A 23,855-nucleotide genomic window follows, 5' to 3' on the forward strand; every position below is an offset into this window, starting at 1 on the left:
CTGGAAACATGGTGTGAATCGACGTGTTTTGAGCGTTTTGAGCTTGTCGAGCTGCTTTTGAATTTGAATCTTGAAAAGTAACATTTTTGTACAATTTACAAATTTAGGCACTTAGCAGACGCTCTTAATCCAGAGCGATTTACATGAATGTACATTGTACATAATGAGGTTTCCACCCGACAGAGACGATAGCCATAACGATGGTGAATGAAACCTAAACCTAGACTAACGCTGGGAACAAAGGACCCTGGGAAAATAGAAATGACCCCTTTGTCACAAATTCTGACGCATTTGGGTCTGTCAATAATCAAATCTCTCAGGCAGATCAGAAAGAGGGGATTTAAGTGGTCCATGTTTACCTCAGGGGTGTCTGTTTGACTTTTGTTTATGCCCACGTTTCCCCAGACAGTGCAAAATCCATTGGTTATGTACGGTATAGAAACCAATTTCCCAGTGTCCTTCAGGGCAATAACTCCCAGACCTCCCAAGCACTACACAACTACCGCCAACAGCGGGATGGCGTCATCGACAACGGGCATAAACAGGGAAAAACACTTGGCGATGAAGGATCGCCGGTGTCAACGTATTGTGAAAGTGCCCCTTAATAATACCCTGTGAAATATCCTGCTCCATAGCGTGACCAGTAATGATCGGCTTCGCAGGGCCATTCCCGCGTGAATCCTCATTCACAGGTGAGGTGAGTAATGGAAGGATGGCTTGTATAGGCCTACAATCTCCAAGCCGTTTATTAATCCCACAAAAACAAACCAAGCGAGTTTGAGCCTCGCACGCCGGTGCCTGACAGGGATTCAAGGTGAGACTTAAGTGACAGGAAGGGACGGGGACACTACAGCGGAGGAGGACTTGCATGGGGAGAATTAAGGGAGAGGCAGAGGAGGTGAGAGAGGGAGGCGTCGGGGAGGCGAGTGGAAGCCCATAATTTGTGTGCTATTTTTAATCTCTAAAGAAAACACGCCGGTGCATGAGACGGTTTGAGCCCGTGTGGTGTGTAGAGGAGGAGGGGAGCGGGCTGGAGGATTTACTGGGAGCCGGTGAGCTCATTTCGACACTTTCCCCAGGCTTTTAAATCACGCCTCTCCGCCGAACTCACTTCTACTAATGACTTTACCACCAACAACCTCTGTCCTCTAGCTCACTGATTCGCAAACACTGGGCCGGGACCCATTTGTGGGTCGCGGACAGATTTGTATGGGTGTCTTTAATTTTTCACTCCTACATTTTGTATTTATTATTTCCAAAAACATTCCCAAAAAAGCAAAAAAAATCATGAATTAAAGACAATTTCAATGATTTCATAAAGAAATCAAAGAAATTCCATAAATTAGAAAACAAATGTTTAACAAGTAGTGAAAATAGCTCATCTACAAGCTCACAAGCTATGCTTGTAGATCAGCTATTTTATAGTTTGGGAACTTCTCTTTTGGGTCACGGGCTAAAACGTTTGGGAACGGACGGATTCTCCTGAATACTGTAGTGTAGACTACTGTGAGGCTTCATCCCACATACATGGATGTAAACAGTCCACACGACACAGCTGCAGCTAGGCCTTATACTTTGATACTTTGAATTCATGTGTAACCACATTGAACCCTGTAGCTAGCTAGCGTCACTTTTGTCTGGGTAGGTGAAAAAAGAGGTGTTAAGGTGCCAGACTTGGATGGTTAGAGCGGAGTGATTACATACAAAGTCAATGCAAGCCGAGAATTGCGCGAACGGGCGCGGCGCGACCTGGTGCGGTACAAACGGGACGAGGCGAATATATATATATATATATATTCAGGTCCAATTCCTCATGGGGGCCGAGATCCCTGGTACAATTCCTCATGGGGGCCCTGGGGCCCCGGCCCCCACAGACTTTACGTCACTGGGTGAACCGCTAAAGTGGATGAACGTTCTCCAAAAAATGGATGAACATTCTGCGAAAATGGGATAACATTCGGCTCAAGATCTACAAGCTCACAACATGCTGCGCTGCGACACGTTGTGAGCTTGTAGATAGAGCTGCTATTTTTGCTATTAGACAACAAAGTATACACAGGCTTTAAGTGGCAGAAAAGAAAAACAAACAATCACCTTGGGACAGATGGAACATCATGTTGTTGGTATTTGTAGTTTTTGTGATTTTCATTTATACAATCACATACTTATATTCATGCAATCCATATGTACACATTTGTAGTGTTACATGTGTCTTACGTCTGCTGTACAGTATGCTTGAATGTAAAGTGGAATGTAAAGTGTAATAATGTGTGCGAACTGAAGCGTGTGAATTTGTATGCACTGGATTGTTTCATTTATGTTTTCCATTCATATATATTTTTTATGTGGACTGTAATGTTTAATGTATAAATGCATTTGTTAATATTGTTTTAAGACTGGAGGACAGGAAGACTGCGGATCATAACAAATGACAAACTTTGCGGCTGTGAGAGATTTTAACAATAGCGTGGCGATATCACATTTTTCATCAAGTTATTCAATAACCCATCCATCCTGTCGCTGGAGACTTCGAAAGCGAAATGACACATCCTATAAAAACAAATTCAAGGAAATGACATAGTTATCGTTGAGCGATTAGGAGAATACTTGACAATTGAGGTCCACGGCCTGCTGTCATCGCAATAAATAGCCTATGCTGCTGACAGGCCACGCACACACGCACGCACTGCACACACGCACGCACGTACGCAAACACGCACGCACACAAACGCGTTTGTATTACTATACTTTTGAGGCCATCGACATTTTAGAACATAACATTTTATAAATGCCATAGAAAAGGTGCACAGGGGCAGGGGTGAGCAGAGAGAGAAGGAAGGAGGAAGAGTGAATGGGAGAAAGAGTAAATCTGCCCCGTGGTTTTCCCCAGCGTCGGGTTCGTGTGTGTGTGTGCGTGCGTGCGGAGCGGCGTGTTTCCTGGGGTTTCCATGCTGTCACACAAAGACCCCTGTGAGACCGGCTTATTTACCCTGCAGTAAAAACCCGAGAGGGAGTATACCCCGTAGTAAAAAAAAAAGTGGAGTGGGGGGCTCCTCTAGTGGAACTAGATTTAGGGCCGTGTCCGGCGCTCTGCTCTGTGCCATGCCGTCAGGGAAAACCCTACGGAATAAGAGCAGCACGCTCCTCCTCTGTTATGCAGCCTACAATTGGTTTGTACGGCGAGCTGTACTGTAACGTGTCACGTTTTTCCCCTCTATAGAAAAGAATATAGAAAAAGATTATTCTATATGTTTTTTTTTCTCCGTGACCCCCAATCTACTACAGTGTTTATTTAACCTGGAACCAACGCTGAGAACGAGTGGTTTAAAATAAATTGGTTCTCAAAGTGGGGTCCGGGGACCCTCAGGGGTCCTAGGGGGTCCACAGGTTAATTAGTTAATATAGTGTCACAATCATTGTGACCACGTTATTTTTTTTTAACTAAAATCTTTGCTTCTGGAGGTCCCCGGCAGAAAGTTCACTTTTATATGGGGGTCCGTGGCCAAATATATATATCAATTTGCGGATCCTTGGCCCAAAACAGTTTGAGAACCACTGGTTTAAATTCTGCTTAATTCTGTATAGGTGAAGAATTATACGCCAGTCTATCTTGTGTTCTGTTCACTATCAGAGCCTTCTAAAATGCTATTGCTTTCGACAAAAAGTAAATATATTTCAGAATAGTTTTTAATTAAAGAGAGAGAGGTATTACATTGTTCTCAGTCATCGGTTACATGGTCGCTATAGTACAGTGACGAGATATGAATTCAGCATAAAGGAGAGGTTGTGCAATTCAGCGTCGTTACATTTCAACTCCCGTTTATTGTATTAAGCACTTGTCAAGACTGTACAAGAATGAGCTTTTTTTCACAGGTGAATGCAAAGTGTGCGTCATAACTTTTGTGCGCGTCATCATTTTTGTCACAAAGAAAACCCATATCCTTGACCCACAGGATCAAACCAACATCTTCAGCGGGATCTCGAGTGGCTCTTTTTTTTAGACCAGGAAGGTCAACCACAGAACCTGTTCATAATGACCCGAAACTCTCCAGAACCTGCAACGTTCTGTGATGGTTTTGTGTTTTATGCACCCATTCGTATAACCAGAGGAACCACCGCTGACAGGACGACAGGTATACGTACTGTAATGCGAAAATAGACAATCTCATGCTTTGTATGTATATATGCTTGTAGATCGGCTATTTTCGCAATTTTAGAAAAAAAAAGGAAGAAAAACAAAAGACACAAGTATAAGATCTAAGTTTATAAGGGTTCCCAGAATTCAGGGTTCTTACCACCTCCTGAGCAGGGCCTGAATTATATGTTCTGAGAACCTTATCCGAAACCGAGCCCTAAGTGTATACGGAAACAAATAAAGATCCCGAGAAACATGTTGCACGGCACGCGGCGCGGCGCGGTCCGGTCCGCTTTAGGTCTTACGTAGTCAAAAAAGAGCCAAAGGAGAGCTCCTATACGGACCATTTGGAAGAGGAAGAAGAAGAAAAAGAAGAAGATGTGCTGGAAACCAATTGAGCTGAAAAGTGGTTTCATTTCATACACAGTACAGTACAGAGGCAGATGGCTGTACATTGGCCATAACACATGGCAAAGATAGACTCTTACTAGCATATCACAAACAGAGGTACCGTTATTACGAACATGTCATTGGGCAAAAGGCTCTCATTCTGAACCCCCCACCCAACCGTCCCGGAAAGCGGTGGAGAGTATTGCTTTGTTACATTCCACAGCTTGATCATGTCCAAATGTGCGACGTCTACAGTCATTAAGGAAATAAACTCCATGGCTAAAGGATAATCGTACTTTGAAAGACTGCATGCAGTAGCAGAAGAACGATGCAGCGGCACATTAGCAGCTAAAAAGTGTGCGTCTAAAGCCTGAGGTTGAAATCAGCAGCAGCAAATTTTCAATCTGTTCAGTCGGTAGATACATTATAGTACGCAGCTCTATCAATTTGTACATCATATACATACATATATACAGTGGCAATGACAAGATTGTGAGCCCCTTGCTGTTGTTTGTTTGTGCTCTTCACTGTGCTATACAGAAAGGTTGATGCAAAAAAAAAAAAAGAGAGGAAAAAAAAGTGACATCTTAACTAACCTCGCAATTATTTCGAGAGACCGGTTAAAGAGATTATCCCCCCGAAAATTGTGCTTGCCAACACGCCGTCTCCCGACTGGAAAAAATCTCCACTAGACCTTTGATCAAATCACAAAATTGTGCATTTTTGTAAATATTTGCTGTTGTACCACATCATCTGTATTACGACAGAATCGTCTAATAACAGATGTTTTAGTTTTTGTGCTATGGCGTTGTTGTGCGATATGATGATCGTCGTGTCTTACGGAAAAGGAAATGCAAGCGAAAGACAACTGGCAGCGATGGGGGTCACAACGTTGACATTGCCGCCGTTTACAAACAACTTATTACAGCAAGTAAAGTGAGAATCAATATTCCTCTGGCTCTGGTGGTCAATAAAAACTTGACCTTGTTTTAAAGTCTCCACCAAACAAGACCTCAGCTAAAAGCTGTGCATACCATCTAACCCAACTGGTTCCTACTCTCGAATCGGTTCCGTGGCCCACCTCCTCCGCCCCTCCTCCCCCCCCGGTGAAAGCGAGCCAGGGGTTACGTTCGGAGCCAGAGGTGCAACAAGTCTTTCCAAGGCACTTGATTCACTGTTCACTTCCATAGGTGACCGAAAATAAACGACAGTATCCTTTTGATTCCTTAATGCCCTTAATTATCTCCAGCGTATGAATGCACTTATTCTTAATGACATGTCGACACATGCTTCATCAAATCCCACTCATCGTCGTGTACTGAAACAGATTCGCGCTGTCGGTTTGCGATCCGTTTATGCTTGTGCACTTTGATGAGCGAGGTGACATTATTGCCCGATAAAAGATGCCCGCTGGTAAATATATATATTCTTTTTTTTTTTCCTTTTTTTTTATGATTACCAGTTTTTAAGATTTCATGCAATGTAGGTTGTTAAGAAATAAATACATCTTGCAAATGAAAAGACGGTGGAGAGTGGTAAAATAGATACATTTAAATAGAAACATAAATTATATATAAAAAAAAAGAGAAAGAAAGAAAAATGCTCGAAACAGAAGGCAAAGTCACTCAGCCCGAAAAGGCAACAAACTCAGTGATCTAAGTAAAATCGTTAACACAATCACAGCACTATAAATGATACGATAAGTGAATTCAGAATCCTGCTTCTTTCGCATGTCATTACGGATCCTGTGGATAACAGGGTGATAACACTGTCCATACTATAGCCCGGTCGACCTATTACCAACCCATGCAGTCATAGGGTTGACCACTGCGGCGTCACCACAGCCTGCAGTCCTTTAGTCTGTGCTGGAGCTGCGAACACTCACACTACTTTGTGGTCTCGGGGACTGTCCGGTTGCCATTGGTTTCCATGAAGCTGTAAAATCCCCTGTAAAACCTCCAACCAGACTTTGTAGCAGAAGAGGTACTGTTCCTGAAAGGACACGAGAGAAACAACGGCCGTTGTCTTACATCGTAATACGACGACGTCGCGAGAAAATAGCGGATCTATAAGCGCACATCGCGTCTTCGTTGCGACACAATTTACAATTTAGGCATTTAGCAGACGCTCTTAATCCAGAGTGATTTAAGAAGGAACAACATAATTATGGTAACAGATCAAATACATAGAAATAGCCATCAAGGATCATAAGGACACGTATAAGAATCTGTCTAACAGTAGAATATCTGTAAAATGGAAACTATGACGCGTTGTGAGCTTGTAGGTCTCCTATTTTACACTTGCCAAGGGTTGCATTTTATTTAAAAAAAAAGTGAAACAGTGCTGTGGCCGGTACTCACCTTGGTCTGAATCATCCCGTACCTCTGAAGTCTCATCTGTTTCACAATGTCAATCACGTTAATCTGGGGACACAGATGTATATATGTATGTTATGTACTGTATGTACATACGTACGTATTTATGCATGTACAGTATGTATACCACCCACCCCTCCCGAGCATGACATAAGAGAGAGCATGACGTATCTAAATGACCGTGAGTAACGGTCAGATCACACTCATGCAACGGACATATTTGAGGGGCGCTAGCCCTACAGGTTAAATGTTTGTTTTTAGTTCAATGTTTGTTTTAAAAACGCCATTGACAATGAAGGGACAATTTACATCATATTGTCCCTCATTACATCATAAATGATTGTCTCTTTATTGTTAATGGCATTTAATGTTTGTGTTGGCACCGTTTGTATTACATCACCATTACCATCACCTAATCAACATGAGTTAGACTTTAATACATTAGCGGCCCTCACTTCACACGGGTGTGATTTTGTATTATATACATCGTCTCTGTCGGGTGGAAATATATGCCCCAAAAGACTTTACTTTTCAGGATTCAAATACAAACAATATCCAAAATAGCAGATCGACAAGCCGAAAACCCTTTTTTTCCGAGCTTGTAGATCTGCTATTTCGGATACTTCCGTGTGACGCCCGTAGTATGATTAAGTATGGCGCTAACTTACCGTACGTAAAGGAAGAAAGAATAACCACACATACATAAAAAAATAGAATATGGAGATAAGAGGTTTCCTGGCCCACAGCGACACAGACAAGACACACATATGGCTCTCGCACTCACAGGCAAGTCGTTCTCGATGAGGCTGAGGATGATGTCGGTGCAGATGAGCACTCCGGCGCGTCCGATGCCGGCGCTGCAGTGCACGGTGACGGGGCCCTTGTGGTGCACGGCGCGCAGGTAGCGGATGAAGCGCACCAGCTGCTCCGAGCAGCGCGGCACGCCGTGGTCGGGCCAGCGCGTGAACTTCAGGTGACGCACAAAGTGGGTCTCGCCCGTCTGAAAAGGTTGAGAAAGAGCAAGTCGCTGGCTGGTACTTTTAACCCATTGAGGCCTGATACCACATTCTTCAAAATGTCTTCTAAATAACAGTTTTCTGAAAAACCTGACACAAATTCTGACCTGATGGGGGTGAATCTGGGGTAGAAGAGGAACGTTACATAGTGTAGCTTTAGTGTATTTATCAATTTCTACCTTTTGAGCTAATAGAGCCTGCCTGCTTGCTCATGGGATAAATGTAATCTTGCATGACCAGCAGAGACATTTAAAATGGCCAAAGCTTAGGACGACTTGCCACCATTTTTGCCACCATTATTTCCACTTTCCTCAGAAACTCGACTTCTAGTGACATCATCGATGGGGAATCCAACCTAATAGAAACTGCAGGCTTTCTATTCCTGAAAAGTTAACAATTCTATAATGGAAGCCATCGTTCTGACGATAATAAAAATAAAAATATATATATATTTTTAATCTTGTTTTTTTCCCTTGTTTTTCTGCCTGTGATGCTGTCACTGTGTTTCTGACCTTCCCACAGCCCTCCTATGAGACACAGACCGAGTAGATTTGTCTTCTTTTTTTTGCTATTTTATCATGAACAACAGTGAGGACCAATGATATGAAGACGGGTTGCAAAATGGTGAAGTGGTTCTAAAGGGCGATGCTTGTATGTCTCACCTCGGTCTCCACCATGCGTATGCTCTTGATGTAGAAGTACTCCAGACACTGGTGGTTGTCCAGGTGCAGCTTGTAGCGGCCCACCGTCAGCGGCGCGCTCATCCTCTCGGGCCAGTACTTGTGACACTTGACCCGGCCGCGCTCCACCTCCTGGGTCATCATGGCGATGACGTCCGACTTGTTCTCCCACACCATCTGCCAGAAGGCGGGCACGGTGGCGGGCAGCGGGCCCTGGCACGAGATGTAGGAGAACTCCTCGCCGCCCACCGGCATGCGGATGTAGCTGGCGTTGATGTAGTCCTGGCTCTCGCCCAGGGGAACGCGGGTCTTGTCGTCTGTTGCAAGCGGGAAATGCAAAGAGAGAGAGCAATGAGACCTGAGGTGGGGTCGATTCCACAAATGTCTTCTTATAAATCCTAACTTCCTAAGTGGTGCTCAAAGATGTTCATGTCAAGGACTGACAACATTGTAGGCTATGTATTAGCCGGCCGACCCCCATTTCCATATGTCGTTCTGGGGGGACCCCCCGCCCCCCAGAAGCAAAGATATGAGTTCAAAACGTTCGCTGTTAAAGGATATACATTCAAAGATTAGATTTTAACACATTGTCTCGATTTTTCAAATATAGCAGATCTACAAGCTCATAGAGCTTATATTATCCGCTCTTTTTCAATAGCCAAAGTTTAAACTAATGGTTAAAAGAGGGAAGGTAGACAGGAGAAAGAAAGAAAGAAAGAAAGAAAGACAAAACATTTACTGTATATGCTAAACGCGCAGGACAAAAATGTGTGCATTAGATTAAACCATGAAATGGAAGTAAACACATTTTTTATTTTTTTACTATAGAGAGGTTTCATATGTTTCTTAGAGGTTTCAAAATACACGATTTGGCGCATCTGTTAATCATAAACAAACCTCACAGGCAGACAATTGTTGCCCTGTTGTTGTTTGGCCCACAACAAGCTCAGCCATTCAACAGTACATGGTAAATAAAGCCAAGTCAACAAGCCTGGAGGAGCCGGGCAAAACAAGCTGGCGCAGTACAGAGGCTTGTTGACGAAGAGAGAGAGACAGAGAGAGAGAAAGAGACAGAGAGAGAGAGAGAGAGAGAGAGAGAGAGAGAGAGAGAGAGAGAGAGAGTCAGAGAGAGAGAGAGAGGTGATGCACTGAGGGAGGCCAGGAATGTTTTTCGGGGGGGGGGGGGAGTCTTCCTGCCCGCCGCATTTTGCGAGGTCAAAACAACACGCGTTCGGAAATGCTCCGTGGAAAATGAAGTAGTCAGGCGCTAATACGAATGGATCGCTGCGCTACTCCCAACACAGTGGACGCTGCTTCCTCCTGAAAGCACATGCACGCTCAAGGCGTTCTCTGGGGGAGCAGCCGAAAGGCATGCCGAGCAGATGGAGAGGTGTGTGTGGTGGGGCATTCTCTCTAGGGGACACTATCTTTGTCATCGCCCTATAGTCCATCTCAACTCTCTGACTCCCTCTCTCTGCCCAACAAGGAGCACTTAAAATGTTACGTAAGTTTGTGTGAATATAGTATACACATGTAGTATAGTAGTGGTGGAAAGTAGCTCGGGCCAGTATGGTGGTGGTATGTAAATAAGAACATTTACATAAGTGCAGTATTAACTACAATCTTGAGTTATCCGAGGACTTTCAATTTTCCAATTTGATACGAGGCAAATGTTGTACTTCTTACGCCACTATACAATTATTTGACACGTTTGGTTACTAGTCACGTTGCAAATTTAGAATATAAATACAAAACGCACATAAACCACAGTCCCTCAGGTCTTCTGTTTTCTGTTATCCCTACAAAACGGTAACCTGACTCTGCCAGATGGTGGCGGTACTGAGTACCGCCACGGCGGAGTCAGGTTAACACAACGGATTCTGGGGTTTAAGTGGTTAAGTGATAAATTATTATGAATTATTGTATCGTAAACTATACCCAGCATGCAGCACATACAGTACAGTAATTAAAATCAGCCCCACCTTAAAGTGATGAATGCATGACTAGTAATTATACAATCCAATAATATGATTATGAAACGGGCCATTCTGCATAATGAGCACTTTTACGTTTGGTACTCAAAGTATAGTATGATGCCAATACGTTTGTATTTGTATTTTTTTTTCTTTTTCTACTCAAGTCAAATTTTGAATGCAGGAGTATTTCTACATTGTGGTACTGCTACTATTAATTCAGTAAAAAAAAAAAACACCATTGTGTGTATGCAATGTGCATTACTGTATGTACACACTGTATGTAATTCTTATTTAACACGCACACACGCACACACGCACACATGCATGCACACACGAATCTCTACACATCCCATGTAATGTAAAGCCCATGTGTGTGTCAGTGATTACAGTAGTGCGTGCTTGTTCTTTCATGCTGCCAGGCTGTGGTGTCTCTGTTTACTCTTCTAGAAGCTGATCTGCAGACCTCTTATTAAACCGTAACAGAGCCTGCAATTAGCTTCCCAGACTACCGTATTTAGTGCCGTGGTAATGACCTGATAATTACGGCATAATGCTAACAGATGACACCATCGCACATTAACTAAAGGCGCGGGGCGGAATTATGAGCTATTGGTACATGGTAAATAAATGCTTGGCGCTACTGTTGGGGCATTGTTTGGTGTAAAATGAAAAAAATAAAAAAGTATTCTTGAAAATACCGTGAGTATTAAATCCTCGTATTCCTGTAAACAACAGAAACTAAGCCAGGTTAACCTGGCCATGCCAAGAAAAGTGTTTACAAAGGTACGGGCCCTATAAATGCCAGGTCTGTGAGTTTACGGCTTTTTACGAGCTCAAGAACAGCGGCCAAATACAAAGCAGTAGGGAAACATGTATTAAAGTATGGGTGCTAAAAGGCAGTGGTTCTCAAATTGGGGTCCGGGAATCCCCAGGGGGGGGTGGGGGAGCTCACAGCGCGCAATGTGAGCTTGTACACAATACATTTTTCAGATGGGGGTCAACAATACACATCAACTTAGGGGTCCTTGACATGAAAATGAAAATGTTTGAGAACCACTGTGAAACCTGTCCTGATATCACTCCCACTACTACTACCACTTGGGTCGTGGAAGTATTACATCTATTGAACATACCCATCTGTATTCCAAAAAGAAACAGCGATTCGGTCATGTACAGAATACGACTCTGTTTCGTTTATGATATTGAGTTACATTTGATAACATCTGTGGTTGGATTTGTACTTCTTCACCATCAGCTGATGCTTCATCAGCTATTGGTACATGGTGGTACAGATGAGTAACATCGTCCGGCCGATTTATTTGTTTATTTTTGGAACACAGTTCTTATATGACGCGATCTAAGATTTCTCTATTGGGACTCTTCTCAACAGAGTGTACATAACTCTGTGACGCAGGGCGTTGTCAGACTGCGGTGCTCTATAACATACACGGCCCGGCCGGGCCACATTGCGGACCCCACTTTCACTTTAAATGCAATGGAAGTTGAAACTGGACGGCAGATGGAATGACACTCACATGGTAGGATGTCCCTGTAGCGGTTCTTGTCTCTGTTCTCCGGGGCTTTGCCCACCAAACAGTTGTCAGCGGGTTTCAGATGTTCCAGAGCCTGCAACACACACACATTACATCATCATCCAACGCTCATTATACCACCCTTTCACAGGATATAGAGCAGTGGTTCCCATTGGTTTTTGCCCCGTGACACGCAAACTAGTGAAAATAGCAGATGTACAGTACAAGCCTTGTAGACCTGCTATTTTCACTACTTTGTAAACATTTGTTTTTTATTTTATGGATTTTGTTTGTGTGTTCATTCATGAAATTACTGTAAAAAAAAAGAGTTAAAAAAAAGAGATATAGTTTAACATGGTTTAATGTCGTTTACTGTAATCAGAATTGGATGTACATTGGATGTACAGTATGGGCTGTCAATGCCAGAAAGTAGTTTAGTAGGCGTTCCCGCGTAACTTCTGGGTATGTTGATGATGTCACGCGCATACCCTCAATTCCTTAGTTTCACAAACACAGGATATGATGTTATTACCCAAAGTGCCATATTGGTATCACTTTTTAATGTTAATGTTAGAACATTATCACTAAAAGATGTAATATTAACACAGAAGCGCTGCGCTAGAAGAGCCTGCAACAAAACATGACCTCATCATCACTCATCACAGCTGGTTTCAGATGAGACTGTCGCTGTGATGTAAGACAGATCATTTGACTCAATGTGTGTGTGTGTGTGTGTGTGTGTGTGTGTGTGTGCGTGCGTGCGTTGTGTGTGCAATGCCCCTACAACTATAGAATGTGACAAATGCACATTGGCGAGGACCATTAGCCGATCTTCAAGGTTGCGACACGTTGTGGCGTTCGCTTGTCGATCTGGTATTTAAAAAAAACAAACATCACTGTCCTAAAAAGCAGAATAAGGGGTCAGAGAGTATAGACCCACCATGAAGTCTTTGACCAGCTCCTGCTGGTCCAGCTGATGCTGCAGGATCTGGATGAGAGCCTTGACCCTGGAGCCTGAGTACTGGCTGCTCTTACACGGAGCGATCAGAGCCAGCGAGGCCAGCTCCTCCTCCGACACGATGGGAGGACCTGAGAGACAAGACCAAAAAGAACTCAGCCTGACACGTCTGACACTAGAGAGGAAAAATTTATATATATATATCGTCGATGTCGGGCGGGAAACCTCTTATCTCTGTATTGTAACTTTGTTGTGTGATTTCCGTAAATGAACGCCCTACTTGGATCATAGTGCGTCACAGAAAGTGCAGCAGACGTGCAAGCTCGAAAACGCAAGCGGGAAGCGACGCGTATTGAGCTTCTCGATCTGCTACTATTGCCGTTTTTTAATTTGTTTTTTTTAAATATATTTTTTATCCCACGATTTTGTAACCCATTTTTCACCCCTGTGTCAATCATCTACTGTGATCCTGGGCTCTACACACCCTCCGCCAACCTGGGGAGAGCAACGGACTTAACTCATGCTTCCTTCATGCTTGTGTCCAAGTTGCTCCTTTACACCTGACAGGGGGGAGTTTCCCTGGTTGGACGTAGCGCGTGGAAGGAACACGTTATTCCAACCAGTTCCTTTCCCCTCCATCAGGCGCCCCGGCTGGCCAGGGGGAGGCAGTTTAGAGACCAGGATTACTGCATGTTTTTGTGAGGGTACCTACCCTAGGGGACACGGGGAGAACATGCAAACTCCACACAGAAAGGCCCTTTCGCCGTTTTTTAATTTGAATCCTGAAAATCAACAGTTTTGGACATATGAGGCTTCCACCCCGACAGAGACAGAGAAATATTATACACAGTAGTATAAATATATACACTATTATACCACAGGTCGTTTCGCGGAAGCAATCTGATTGGTTGAAACAGCCTTCTAGCCGTGGGTTAAACCAGCACCATTCACCACCTAATCAAAACAAAGAATTCAGCTGCTTTGTTCTCCCAGAGCGCTAGCAAACTTGGTGGCTAGGCTAGCTAGTTTCTTGGGACATTAATTTGTGGTCGTAGTGACTACATCTGTCATTAAAAATATATATTTTTTCAGCGATTTTCTTAGTTTTAAGGGTAACTGTTGTATAATTGCAATATTACACTCGAGGGTGTGGTTTAACGTGATTATTGCCACTTCAGTGATGCTTGCAGAATTCGACTTCGTCTCGTTCCTGACCACCTCACTGTCGTGGCAATAATCACGCTAACCCACACCCTCTCGTGTAATATTGCTTAAGTATACTGGCATAGCAGAGTGGTGTAAAGACAGTGGTGACAACTCTGTTCACTCCAGTAGACCCCGTTTTATTACAGCAATTTCTGGGAAAAGATTCTGAAAAGATTGCACGCCAATAACTCTACCTGTCGGGGGCGTGCTCGTCTCCTGACCGTTGGGTTCGAAGGCGTCGTCGTCCTCGTCGCTGCTCCAGCCGTCAGACTGGTGGTTCCTAATGTCTTTGGGGGTTGGGGGCGGGTCCAAAAGCGTGGTCACAAACTGTTTCCTGGGGGATTCAGGGGGGCAGGGGGGTGAGACCTTCATGTGTGGGGAGAGGGGTTGATGATATCATGCAAGGCAGGGCTTCCATTCCCTGCGACCTTTCCACCTAAAATGCAGTATAGACGACAAGAAGCTAAGATAATCTGTGTGCTATTATAATCCTACCGTTTCTCGACGTCGTTGGGGGGCCGCCCGTGGGCCCAAATGGACCCTATGACTCTTGACAGTGTTCATTTAAGTTCCATTGTACACAGAGTAGGACCACAACACCACTTTTCAACCTATCCTCATATAATTGGTCCTCACTAATGTTCACCGATACTTGGTCTGTGTCTCACAGGGGGGCTGTGGGCAGTTCAGAAACCCGTCCACCAGATATTTTTTAAACAACATACAAACAATATTTCTTTAGGAATAGAAAGCCTGCATTTTCTATTAGCTTGGATCCCCCACCGATGATGTCACTGGTGAACGGGTTTCTGAATTTCCCACAGCCCTCCTATGAGACACAGACTGAGTAGAAAGAAATTGTGCTATTTTATCATTAGTGAGTTAGTTGAAAAGTGGTGAAGTGGTCCTTTAACACTGAGGATTTAATAGTGTAGATTGGGGTGCCAGAAAAGGGGGTCTGTGGCCTAATCCCTAATGCATGCCAAACTACGAGATCTTGAAATAAACGATACTGGGGGGACCCTACTCGACACTGAAATCCTCAGTGGTAATTTAACCGAGTTACAGATCTATTTGGACCCCTTGGTGGTCCCCGAACCAGACGTTGAGAACCAGTGTGCTAATGTCAAACTGTTGGCTAGCTAGCTACTGCTACAGCACGGCACTTCCTATGCTGTGGTGGAAAGTAACTCACTACATTTACTTAAGTACTGTACTTATAAGTACAACTTTGAGGTATTTGTACTTTACTTGATTGAGTATTTCCAATTTCCCTTGGAAATTTCACTTCTACTCCACTTTACATCTCAGAGCCAAGTATTATACTTTTACTAGTTACTTTGGAGATTTAGATTTGGATTAAAAAAAATACACTTCAACTCTATATACAATTTGGCCATTTGAAAAAAATATATATATGTACAAACTTGTATATTGGCTATTTTCAAACGAGTTCTTACACATTTCAACGTGTGAAATGGGGCATTCTGCAATATGAGTACTTTTAGTACTTTAAGTACATTTTGAATACATCTAAATTGCAGCATTGATACTATTACTTAAGTAAAACATTTGAGTACTTTTTCCACCACTGTTCCTACAGTATGTCGATGTGTGTTGGAGGAGGGTTCATAATAAACATAGCGTCACAAGAGAAAGACTGGTGTTTCATGTATGACTCTCTCATGCCCTCTGCTGGTACAAGGTGGTCTAAGTGCTATTTTTGGGGAGTTAGAATCAAAAGTAAGTAAAGTTCTATATTCTGATAATAATCATTGCTATAGAGCGTTTGTTTGTCTCCCCCATCACTTTAATAAACAAAATCCATTAAATTTCAGGTGGTGGGTAGGGTAGCCAATTTCATACAATCAAGGGAGAAAGAACCCATTTATCAGCCTTTTATAGTGTTCCAGTTTTGTCGGCTCATTTTCATCATCTCCAGTTTCACTCGTTTATTCTGTATCCTGTTTAAGTTCTCTCTCCTGAAAAGTAACGTTCTACTTATCAAAAGAGCTGGAGAGAGCAACCCCTCTCTATAGCAGCGATTACTGTAGCTATTTAACATTTATTTTAAGGTCACGTTCAACAATAGACTGAACCAAAACAAAGACAGACGGCAAGGAAGAGACTTGATTCATCCATCGTCGTGCGTCGGCACGTACCGCGCAACAGAAATAGCCGGCCTTACAAGCTCACAATGCGTCGCGTGGAGCTTGTAGATCGGCTATTTCCGGCACACACGACACTGGCGTCACGCGACGGGAGTATAAATTAAGCATAAGACAGGGAGGAGGAGGAGGAGGAGGAGGAGAGGAAAAAGGAGCTACTACCTGTCCGAAGCTCCATGCAATATGTCAGTGACACTGAGGGAAGGGCAGCAAGCTGGATGCGAGGGCGTGCTGTTGCAACTGGACGTCTAGTAGTTCACGGAAAGGCAAGGGAGAAGGAAGGAAAGCAGGGGGACACAGATAGACAGCAAGGGGTTAAAAGAGAAGAGGCAAGGAGCGGTTAGCATTTCTTGTACAAGGACAAGTTCAGTGTTATCCCACGTCGAGTTTCTGTTTTGTGTGTGTTGTGTAGTGGTGTGTGTGTGTGTGTGTGTGTGTGTGTGTGTGTGTGTGTGTGTGTGTGTGTGTGTGTGTGTACTTGTATGACTATAGCAGGGAGGGCCAAATGTCCCCAAGTATAGTGACCAAGTATATGACATTGGGCCAGATTCAATAAGGCTATATAAACCCATATTTTGCGCGCAAAGGAATTGTCCAAACTTCCCACGTTAGTAGTCTGATTCAGTAATGTTTTTGTACGTGCATTTTTCTTTCTCAAGTTGCAGACTTACATGGGACCACAGCTTGCTGTATGTCATTAGAATGCCTTATTCTAGACTACTAACGTGGGAAGTCTGTTAAATTCCTTTACACCCCATATATGGGTGTAAACGGCTTAGTGAATCAGGCCCATTGTAAGGACCATTTTCCTGGACCTCACCTGACACCAGAGTAATGGTTGTTATAGAGGGCATGCATAAAGTGAGTGGCACATCGAGTGGCAAGGTGAGTTCAACGTTGTTTAACGTCATTTAATGCAAAAAATGTTTGCCACTCAGTAGGCGTTCCTGCATAACTTCCTGGATATGATGATGATGTCACATGCATACCCTACCCGCTATTACATTTTTATCATATATTAGGAATATTACATATTTTATTCATTTTTTTTAAATTATTTTGAGTGAGGCTTAATATTAAGCAGAGCTTCAGCTTGGGGTAAGGAGTCGGACTAAGCATCTACAGTTTAGGTTTAGGGGTTGATGTTAAAGATGGAGTGCCGTGATTTTTGTGTTTTCTTCTCCCCAGTTTGTGTTTATGAGGTGACGGTAAACCCCTTGATGTGGTTTTATTTAGGGTTTCTTCCTGGAGGCTGAAACCTTGACAGTCAAAGAAAACAGTGATATAGTGACGTCACAATATCAGCTGTGGGCGAGGCTTCAGTTCAGGTGGATCACCACCCATCACCACCCACCAGGCAAACCAGTCACAGTGTACTTAAGGAACTGGTGGCGTGTCCACATAAAAACAACATTGAACAAATACTGTACACATTTTTGGAAAAAGATCTTCCTCCTTCTATAATAATATTACTAATACCTGATGATCATGTTTTAGGGTGGAAAAAAACGACCCTAATGTGTGTGTGTGTGTGTATAATGTGTGTGTCTGTGCGTTACCTGGTCGATGACACTCTCGTCCCTAACGACAGCCAGTCTGTGTCTGGGATGCGGGGCGGAGACCAGGAACACATCGTCCCCTGCGTTGATCCCATGGTCCGCGGTGGTATCTGGGCCAACGACATGGTGTGTGACATACAGTTATATTTCAGCACTATAATCTATCACATGAGAGCGTTATGCTGTCGGCGCAGAAACCTCGTATCTCGTATTCTAACTTTTGGTGGGTTTTTCATAAATTATTATATCATACAAAAGCATACTTTTTTTATCATAAGAAAAAAATCACCGTTCTGGACATAAAAGTTTTCCATCCGACAGCGATGATATGTTTATACCGTCTATAAATGTTTGCATTTCACATGGTTCAAGTACATAATGATCCTACCTTCAAAGCATGGGTAGTTAGATTGACCCACCAGTTTTGAAAATGAGACTAAATTAGCATTATTTTGATGTAAAAATCAAACCTCTGCATGTTAAATGCAGTGATTCAAAGTTCCACATGGGACTATACCTTTCTATCCCATGGACCACTGTATTTTTGCGTGAATGGTGTTAAATTCCTTCCTTTGTGTCCACCTGGACTCTCAATAATATACCACAGTAGAGATTAATGTTTTCTCTGTGCTGATTTAGCACTAATGTTAGTTTTGCTTATTTCTGTGATAGTTTTACCGTCTATTTTTAGCCTGGTGTAACCTTGTGATTAATGTTTTTTGTCTATTTTTGCTTTGTTCATGGTGTTTGTTTTGTGAGTATATTTTTGTCTTCATATTTTAGGACTAATGTTTCTTGTGTACTCCGGGAAGTACTCGAGCCTGATTTATACTAAGTTACTTGCGTGATGCTGCGCGCACACACGGAAATTACAATGCATCAACGTACGCTAGGGTTACGTAAATATTAATCATTTGAGTACTTGATTCCACCACTGATTATTGTCAGTAGTCAACAAGTCATTGTACTGCAGTCCTCTCAAAAAAGTAATACATGGGCTTCCATGTGAGCTATATAAGGCTTTTGCGGACATTCTTGCACCATATATGCTTAAAATGTATACTCTAGCTCTCAAAGATGGATCGCTGCCCCAGACACTTAAAAAAGTAATACATGGAGGCTCTCACCGTGGGGCCGCTCAACCGGATAGATCAGCAGCGCATCGGTCGAGGAGGATTCGGGGACGTGGTGTGGCGGCTGGTCGGCCATGATGCCACCGGAGGGGTAGGGGTAGGCCGTCATGTCTGTGGTGGCGGGGTAGGGGTAGGCCTGCGTGGTGTCTGCGCCCGCAGGGTAGGGGTAGGACTGCGTGGTGTCTGCGCCCGCTGGGTACGGGTAGGACTGCGTGGTGTCTGCGCCCGCTGGGTACGGGTAGGACTGCGTGGTGTCTGCGCCCGCTGGGTAGGGGTAAGACTGCGTGGTGTCTGCGCCCGCTGGGTAGGGGTAGGACTGCGTGGTGTCTGCGCCCGCTGGGTACGGGTAGGACTGCGTGGGGTCTGCGCCCGCAGGGTAGGGGTAGGCCTCCGTGGCGTCTTCGGCGCCCCCGGGGGGTTCCGAGTCGTAGCACGGGGGCTGCAGGATGTCCCTGCAGATGGTCAGCTGCACCGTGCCCTCGGCCTTACGCAGGATGTCCACCACCTTGCTGTGGCTCAGCCCCGACACGATCACTCCGTTCACCTGGCACGCACACACGCACGCACACACACACACACACACACACGCACACACACACACATCCACGATGAGGCTCTCGTGGGAACTGCCCATAAGTCTGACATCCCGTTAGTCCGACCTATGAGGTTGCCCATGTTGGTGCCTGATGCAACCTATACCTATTGATGCCTGTTGCAACCTATACATTGTTCTGCCTTTGACGCCGGTGCACTCTCTGTGTCTCATCAGCTATTGCTATACATGTAGCAACATAACTATTTAAAAAAAAGAATTAATCAGAATTTGAACGTTTTCAGAAACCTTAGGTCAGGCCCTTAGTGTGTCGCGGAGCTTTGGTGTGCCGTTTGATGTGTCCAGGTGTGCCGCCTGATTTGACCGAAATTAACACTATCCCTCCCCCGAAAACAATAGCTACTGAGCTGCAGGCTTCCTATTGTTGCGTCGTTGTTGTTGTAACACGTCTAATTAGACGTGTGACAACAACAACGGCGGAACAATAGACTCTGATGCAGTAAGCGTCGTTAACTTTATTAAAGCAAGACCACTGAAAAGCCGGCTGTTCGCCACACTGCGAGGAAATGGAGGCGGAACATCAAACTCTGCTGTTGCACACCGAAGTTCGATGGCTTTCAAGGGGAAAAGTTTTGTCGCGTGTATATGAACTGAGGGAGGAATTAAAGTGCTTTCTGTCCGCAGAGCAATCCAAATATGCCGAACTGTTTGCAAATGAGTACTGGTGTGCAAGATTAGCATACATGGCGGATATTTTATATTATTTTATTTTTTATTTATTTACAACAAGAAAATGCAAGGGTGAAATGAGAATATTCTTACAAGCACGGCAAAACTGAACACATTTCGGGAGAAACTCGCCATCTGGCGGCAGGCTGCAGGCAAGGGAAAGCTAGACATGTTTCCTTGCAGCAACGCTGGATACAAAGACAATCGTGAATTGTGTGGGGTCATTTCTGAGCATCTGGAAACTTTTTTCCAGATGCTCTGTCAAAAGTATTTTACTCTTTAATATATATATATATATATATATATATATATATATATATATATATATATATATATATATATATAATATACACCCCCCCCCCCGTATATCTAGGTGTGCCCCGAGATTTTTAGGCTATGAAAAGTGTTCCCTGGGACAAAAAAGGTTGGGAAACACTGCCCTAGAAGGCCTTCCCAGATTCGGCCCAATGGGTTAGGAAATATTGACCGAATGAAAAGTATTAAAAAGCGCTTCGACAAAAAAACCTCCTAACTCCACTTGAGCTAAATGTTTCTTTGGATTTTGGAGTTAGGTGTACTGTGGACTATAGTTACCTCCAGCAGAATGTCTCCTACTCTCAGCCTCCCGTCCAGCTGTGCCGCTCCACCGGAGCAGATCTCGTTGACACGGAGCATGCTGCCGTTGGTGCCTCCGACCAGAGAGAAGCCCAGGCCCCCTCCCTCTGCCTTGGTGAACTCCACCTGCATGATGCAACTCTGCAGTCGGAGGATTACAATTCAGCTTTGTTGTCACATCACAAAACAAAAGTGGGTGAAATTATTTTTTTGTGTGTCATTCTTTTCAAGACAAAAAAAAAGAAAGGGAAGAAGAGAGGCTGGAGGGGGGGAGGGGTGGTAACTTAAGGAAATGAAAGCAGGAAAGAATAACGTTTGAGCGCTTTAAGCGTTTGAACGAGGAAAGGGAATGAGAGGAATCATTTTGGGGGTTTGGAAGGGCTTAGCGTGTATGTCTGTAATGGAGACACATCCAAAAGTACAGTTTTTTCCCCTGCGATTAATATAACTAAATTATTAAGTGCTGTAATTATATATATATTTTAGAACAAGGACAATTTCTCACTGCAAATAAAATCATCAACCTGTTATGAATGAGGCATCACCAATTTAATAGTGATGTGTAATACTCGCAGGTGCATTTTCAAATAATTTATTTATTATTTGTCACAGTCTTAACATCTGAAAGTCTTGCACTTTTTGCATTTTTGTTTTTTCCAATGGGAAAAAGTGACACCTACTAGGCTAGTACCTATTATTTTTGTATTACCTCTGTCAAGCAACTGCATGGCCTATTGTATTTCTCATGTAAAAAGTCACAGAAACTGTACAGGTGACATAGAGATAGTTTTTCCAGGCAGCATTAGTGTTAACTGTAAATGCTAAGGCTGCCTGGTAAATGATCTCTACTTAACATTAGCTTTAACCATTGCATTGTTTGTCAGTATTCAATACGCAGAGATGGATGTAGATAGCCAGCTACATTGCTGGGGGTCCTAACCTATCTGTAGCGGAAAACAAAGTCATAAAATGAGTCCAGTCGCGTTGCCATGCAATGGAAAAGCTCCATCACACCAACACTCTCTCAATATTAGTTATTATTCAGCCCGTCCAGGCAGTAAACTGTATTCCAATAAATCCATAAATTCATAAATGAAGTGTAAAATAGTTCATTTGTAAACAGACAGGCACACATTAACCATGTCCAGCGATCTGCACGGACGCACACATGCACGCACGCACACACGGTTGCATGCACGCACGCACGCACGCACGCACGCGCACACACAATGACCCCCAGCTGAGAATGCAGGCGCAGATTGACACACGGTGTACAGACTCGAGTTACAGTGCGTTGTCATCAGAGAGTTCAAAGACAAAACAGTAGAAAAAAAAGCTAAGTGGGACAGACAGGGGAACTGGAGCCAAAAAAAAAGAAAAGAAGATCATCTCTATCGGGTGGAAACCTCATATGTACGTCTAAAAGTGTTACTTTTCAGGATTCACATCGAGAAATAGCAAAGAACAACAATTCCACAAGCTCCAAATGCCTCGTGTTGTGGATCTGCTACTTCGCATTGCTTTCGCGTGACGGCGTAGTGTGATCAAGTAGTAGTAGGGCGTTAATTTAATAAAACATTTTCAAATACGTACATAATATGTAGATAAGAGGTTTCTGGCCCCGATGGCGACGATATACAGTACAGTGTATAAAAAGAAAGAAGCCGTCGGGAGAGGTTGAAGTGTCAGAACAGAAAAACTGTGTTCCGACACTGTGACTTACGTCCTGTTCCGTGGCAGAGAGACGCTGTCTGAAAGTCCCCACGCTCCGACTCACCGCTTCAGCTGGAAAAAGAAAAGAAACAAACGGAGAGAGAGAGAGAGAGGATAGGTCATCAGCTGTGTTGTACAAAGTCTATACCGTTGCTGTCGGGCAGGCATCTCTTATCTCCATGTCTATCCATGTACTCAAGTATTTGTTACCGTCCACAAGCATTCAACACGTCACATCACTCAAACCCTTACACCTCATTTATTCAGCCCCGAAAACAGCCCGTTTACAAGCTCACCACACAAAAACAGCCGATCTACGCAACGTGTCGCACCTAATATAACTGGGAGATCTGCTATGTTTGGTGAAGCTGAAATGGGCTACAAATCAAGGAGGCTATAAAGAAAATAGCTGATCGACAGTAGCTCGTAGAATGGCTATTTTCAGCCCACGCAGGCCCCGCGTGCAACCAAGCATAACCTCTGGCTTTTTCTCCAACCCATCCGAAGAGGCAGACTGCTACTAAACAACGGCTCCCCGCGTTGAAGGCAGCGAGCGACATCTTTCCATACATCTAAAAAATATCCGTCGATGCATGCATGGCGGTCGCTGTCGTCGTCGACGTCGTCAGCCAATGGAAACTCACACTGACGTCCCTCCATTTGGGACAGAGACGACAGAGCGTTGTTGACGTGCGGCGGGCCTCTGCTGTGACAGCTGAACAACGCTGCTCTTTTCAGACAGACACTGTCCTACACGGCTTCGGCTGCCACCTAACTCGTACCTTCAATGTCACTAGGCAACTGACCTGCCTGACCCTATGCATGGACTACTGGTCGTACACCTGTGGACCGGTGCGCGCGCGTGTGTGTGTCTGTGTGTGTGTGTGTGTGTGTGTGTGTGTGTGTGTGTCTGTGTCTGTGTCTGTGTGTGTGTGTGTGTGTGTGTGTGTGTGTGCGTGCGCGTGTGGTTGATGCCATGCAGTCCAATACACCAGTGGAGGGCGGAAGGCTTGCTAATTATTAATCCCGCACAGAGACGAGACGAGAAGCGTCTGTCAGCGAACAGATCACACACATACACGGCCACGCACGCACACACACACACACACACACACGC

General features: G+C 44.0%; 1 protein-coding gene across 1 annotated transcript in view; it reads right to left on the minus strand.

Moving 5' to 3' along the window:
- Positions 1-6,406: 6,406 nt before the first annotated feature.
- ptpn20 (protein tyrosine phosphatase non-receptor type 20) overlaps positions 6,407-23,855 on the minus strand; it is a gene marked incomplete at both ends in the record, with an annotated part of 63,799 nt that continues 46,350 nt past the window's right edge. Inside the window, 12 exons of the mRNA XM_080782984.1 lie at positions 6,407-6,517; positions 6,886-6,948; positions 7,685-7,900; positions 8,579-8,913; positions 12,108-12,198; positions 13,045-13,193; positions 14,463-14,602; positions 16,599-16,684; positions 17,996-18,105; positions 19,123-19,672; positions 21,005-21,166; positions 22,749-22,810. Coding sequence (XP_080639110.1) covers positions 6,407-6,517; positions 6,886-6,948; positions 7,685-7,900; positions 8,579-8,913; positions 12,108-12,198; positions 13,045-13,193; positions 14,463-14,602; positions 16,599-16,684; positions 17,996-18,105; positions 19,123-19,672; positions 21,005-21,166; positions 22,749-22,810 — 2,075 coding nt within the window. The remainder of the gene's footprint in view (positions 6,518-6,885; positions 6,949-7,684; positions 7,901-8,578; positions 8,914-12,107; positions 12,199-13,044; positions 13,194-14,462; positions 14,603-16,598; positions 16,685-17,995; positions 18,106-19,122; positions 19,673-21,004; positions 21,167-22,748; positions 22,811-23,855) is intronic.

The sequence above is a fragment of the Protomyctophum bolini genome, assembly GCF_963924005.1.
Source record: "Protomyctophum bolini genome assembly, chromosome: 14".
Lineage (NCBI taxonomy): Eukaryota > Metazoa > Chordata > Actinopteri > Myctophiformes > Myctophidae > Protomyctophum > Protomyctophum bolini.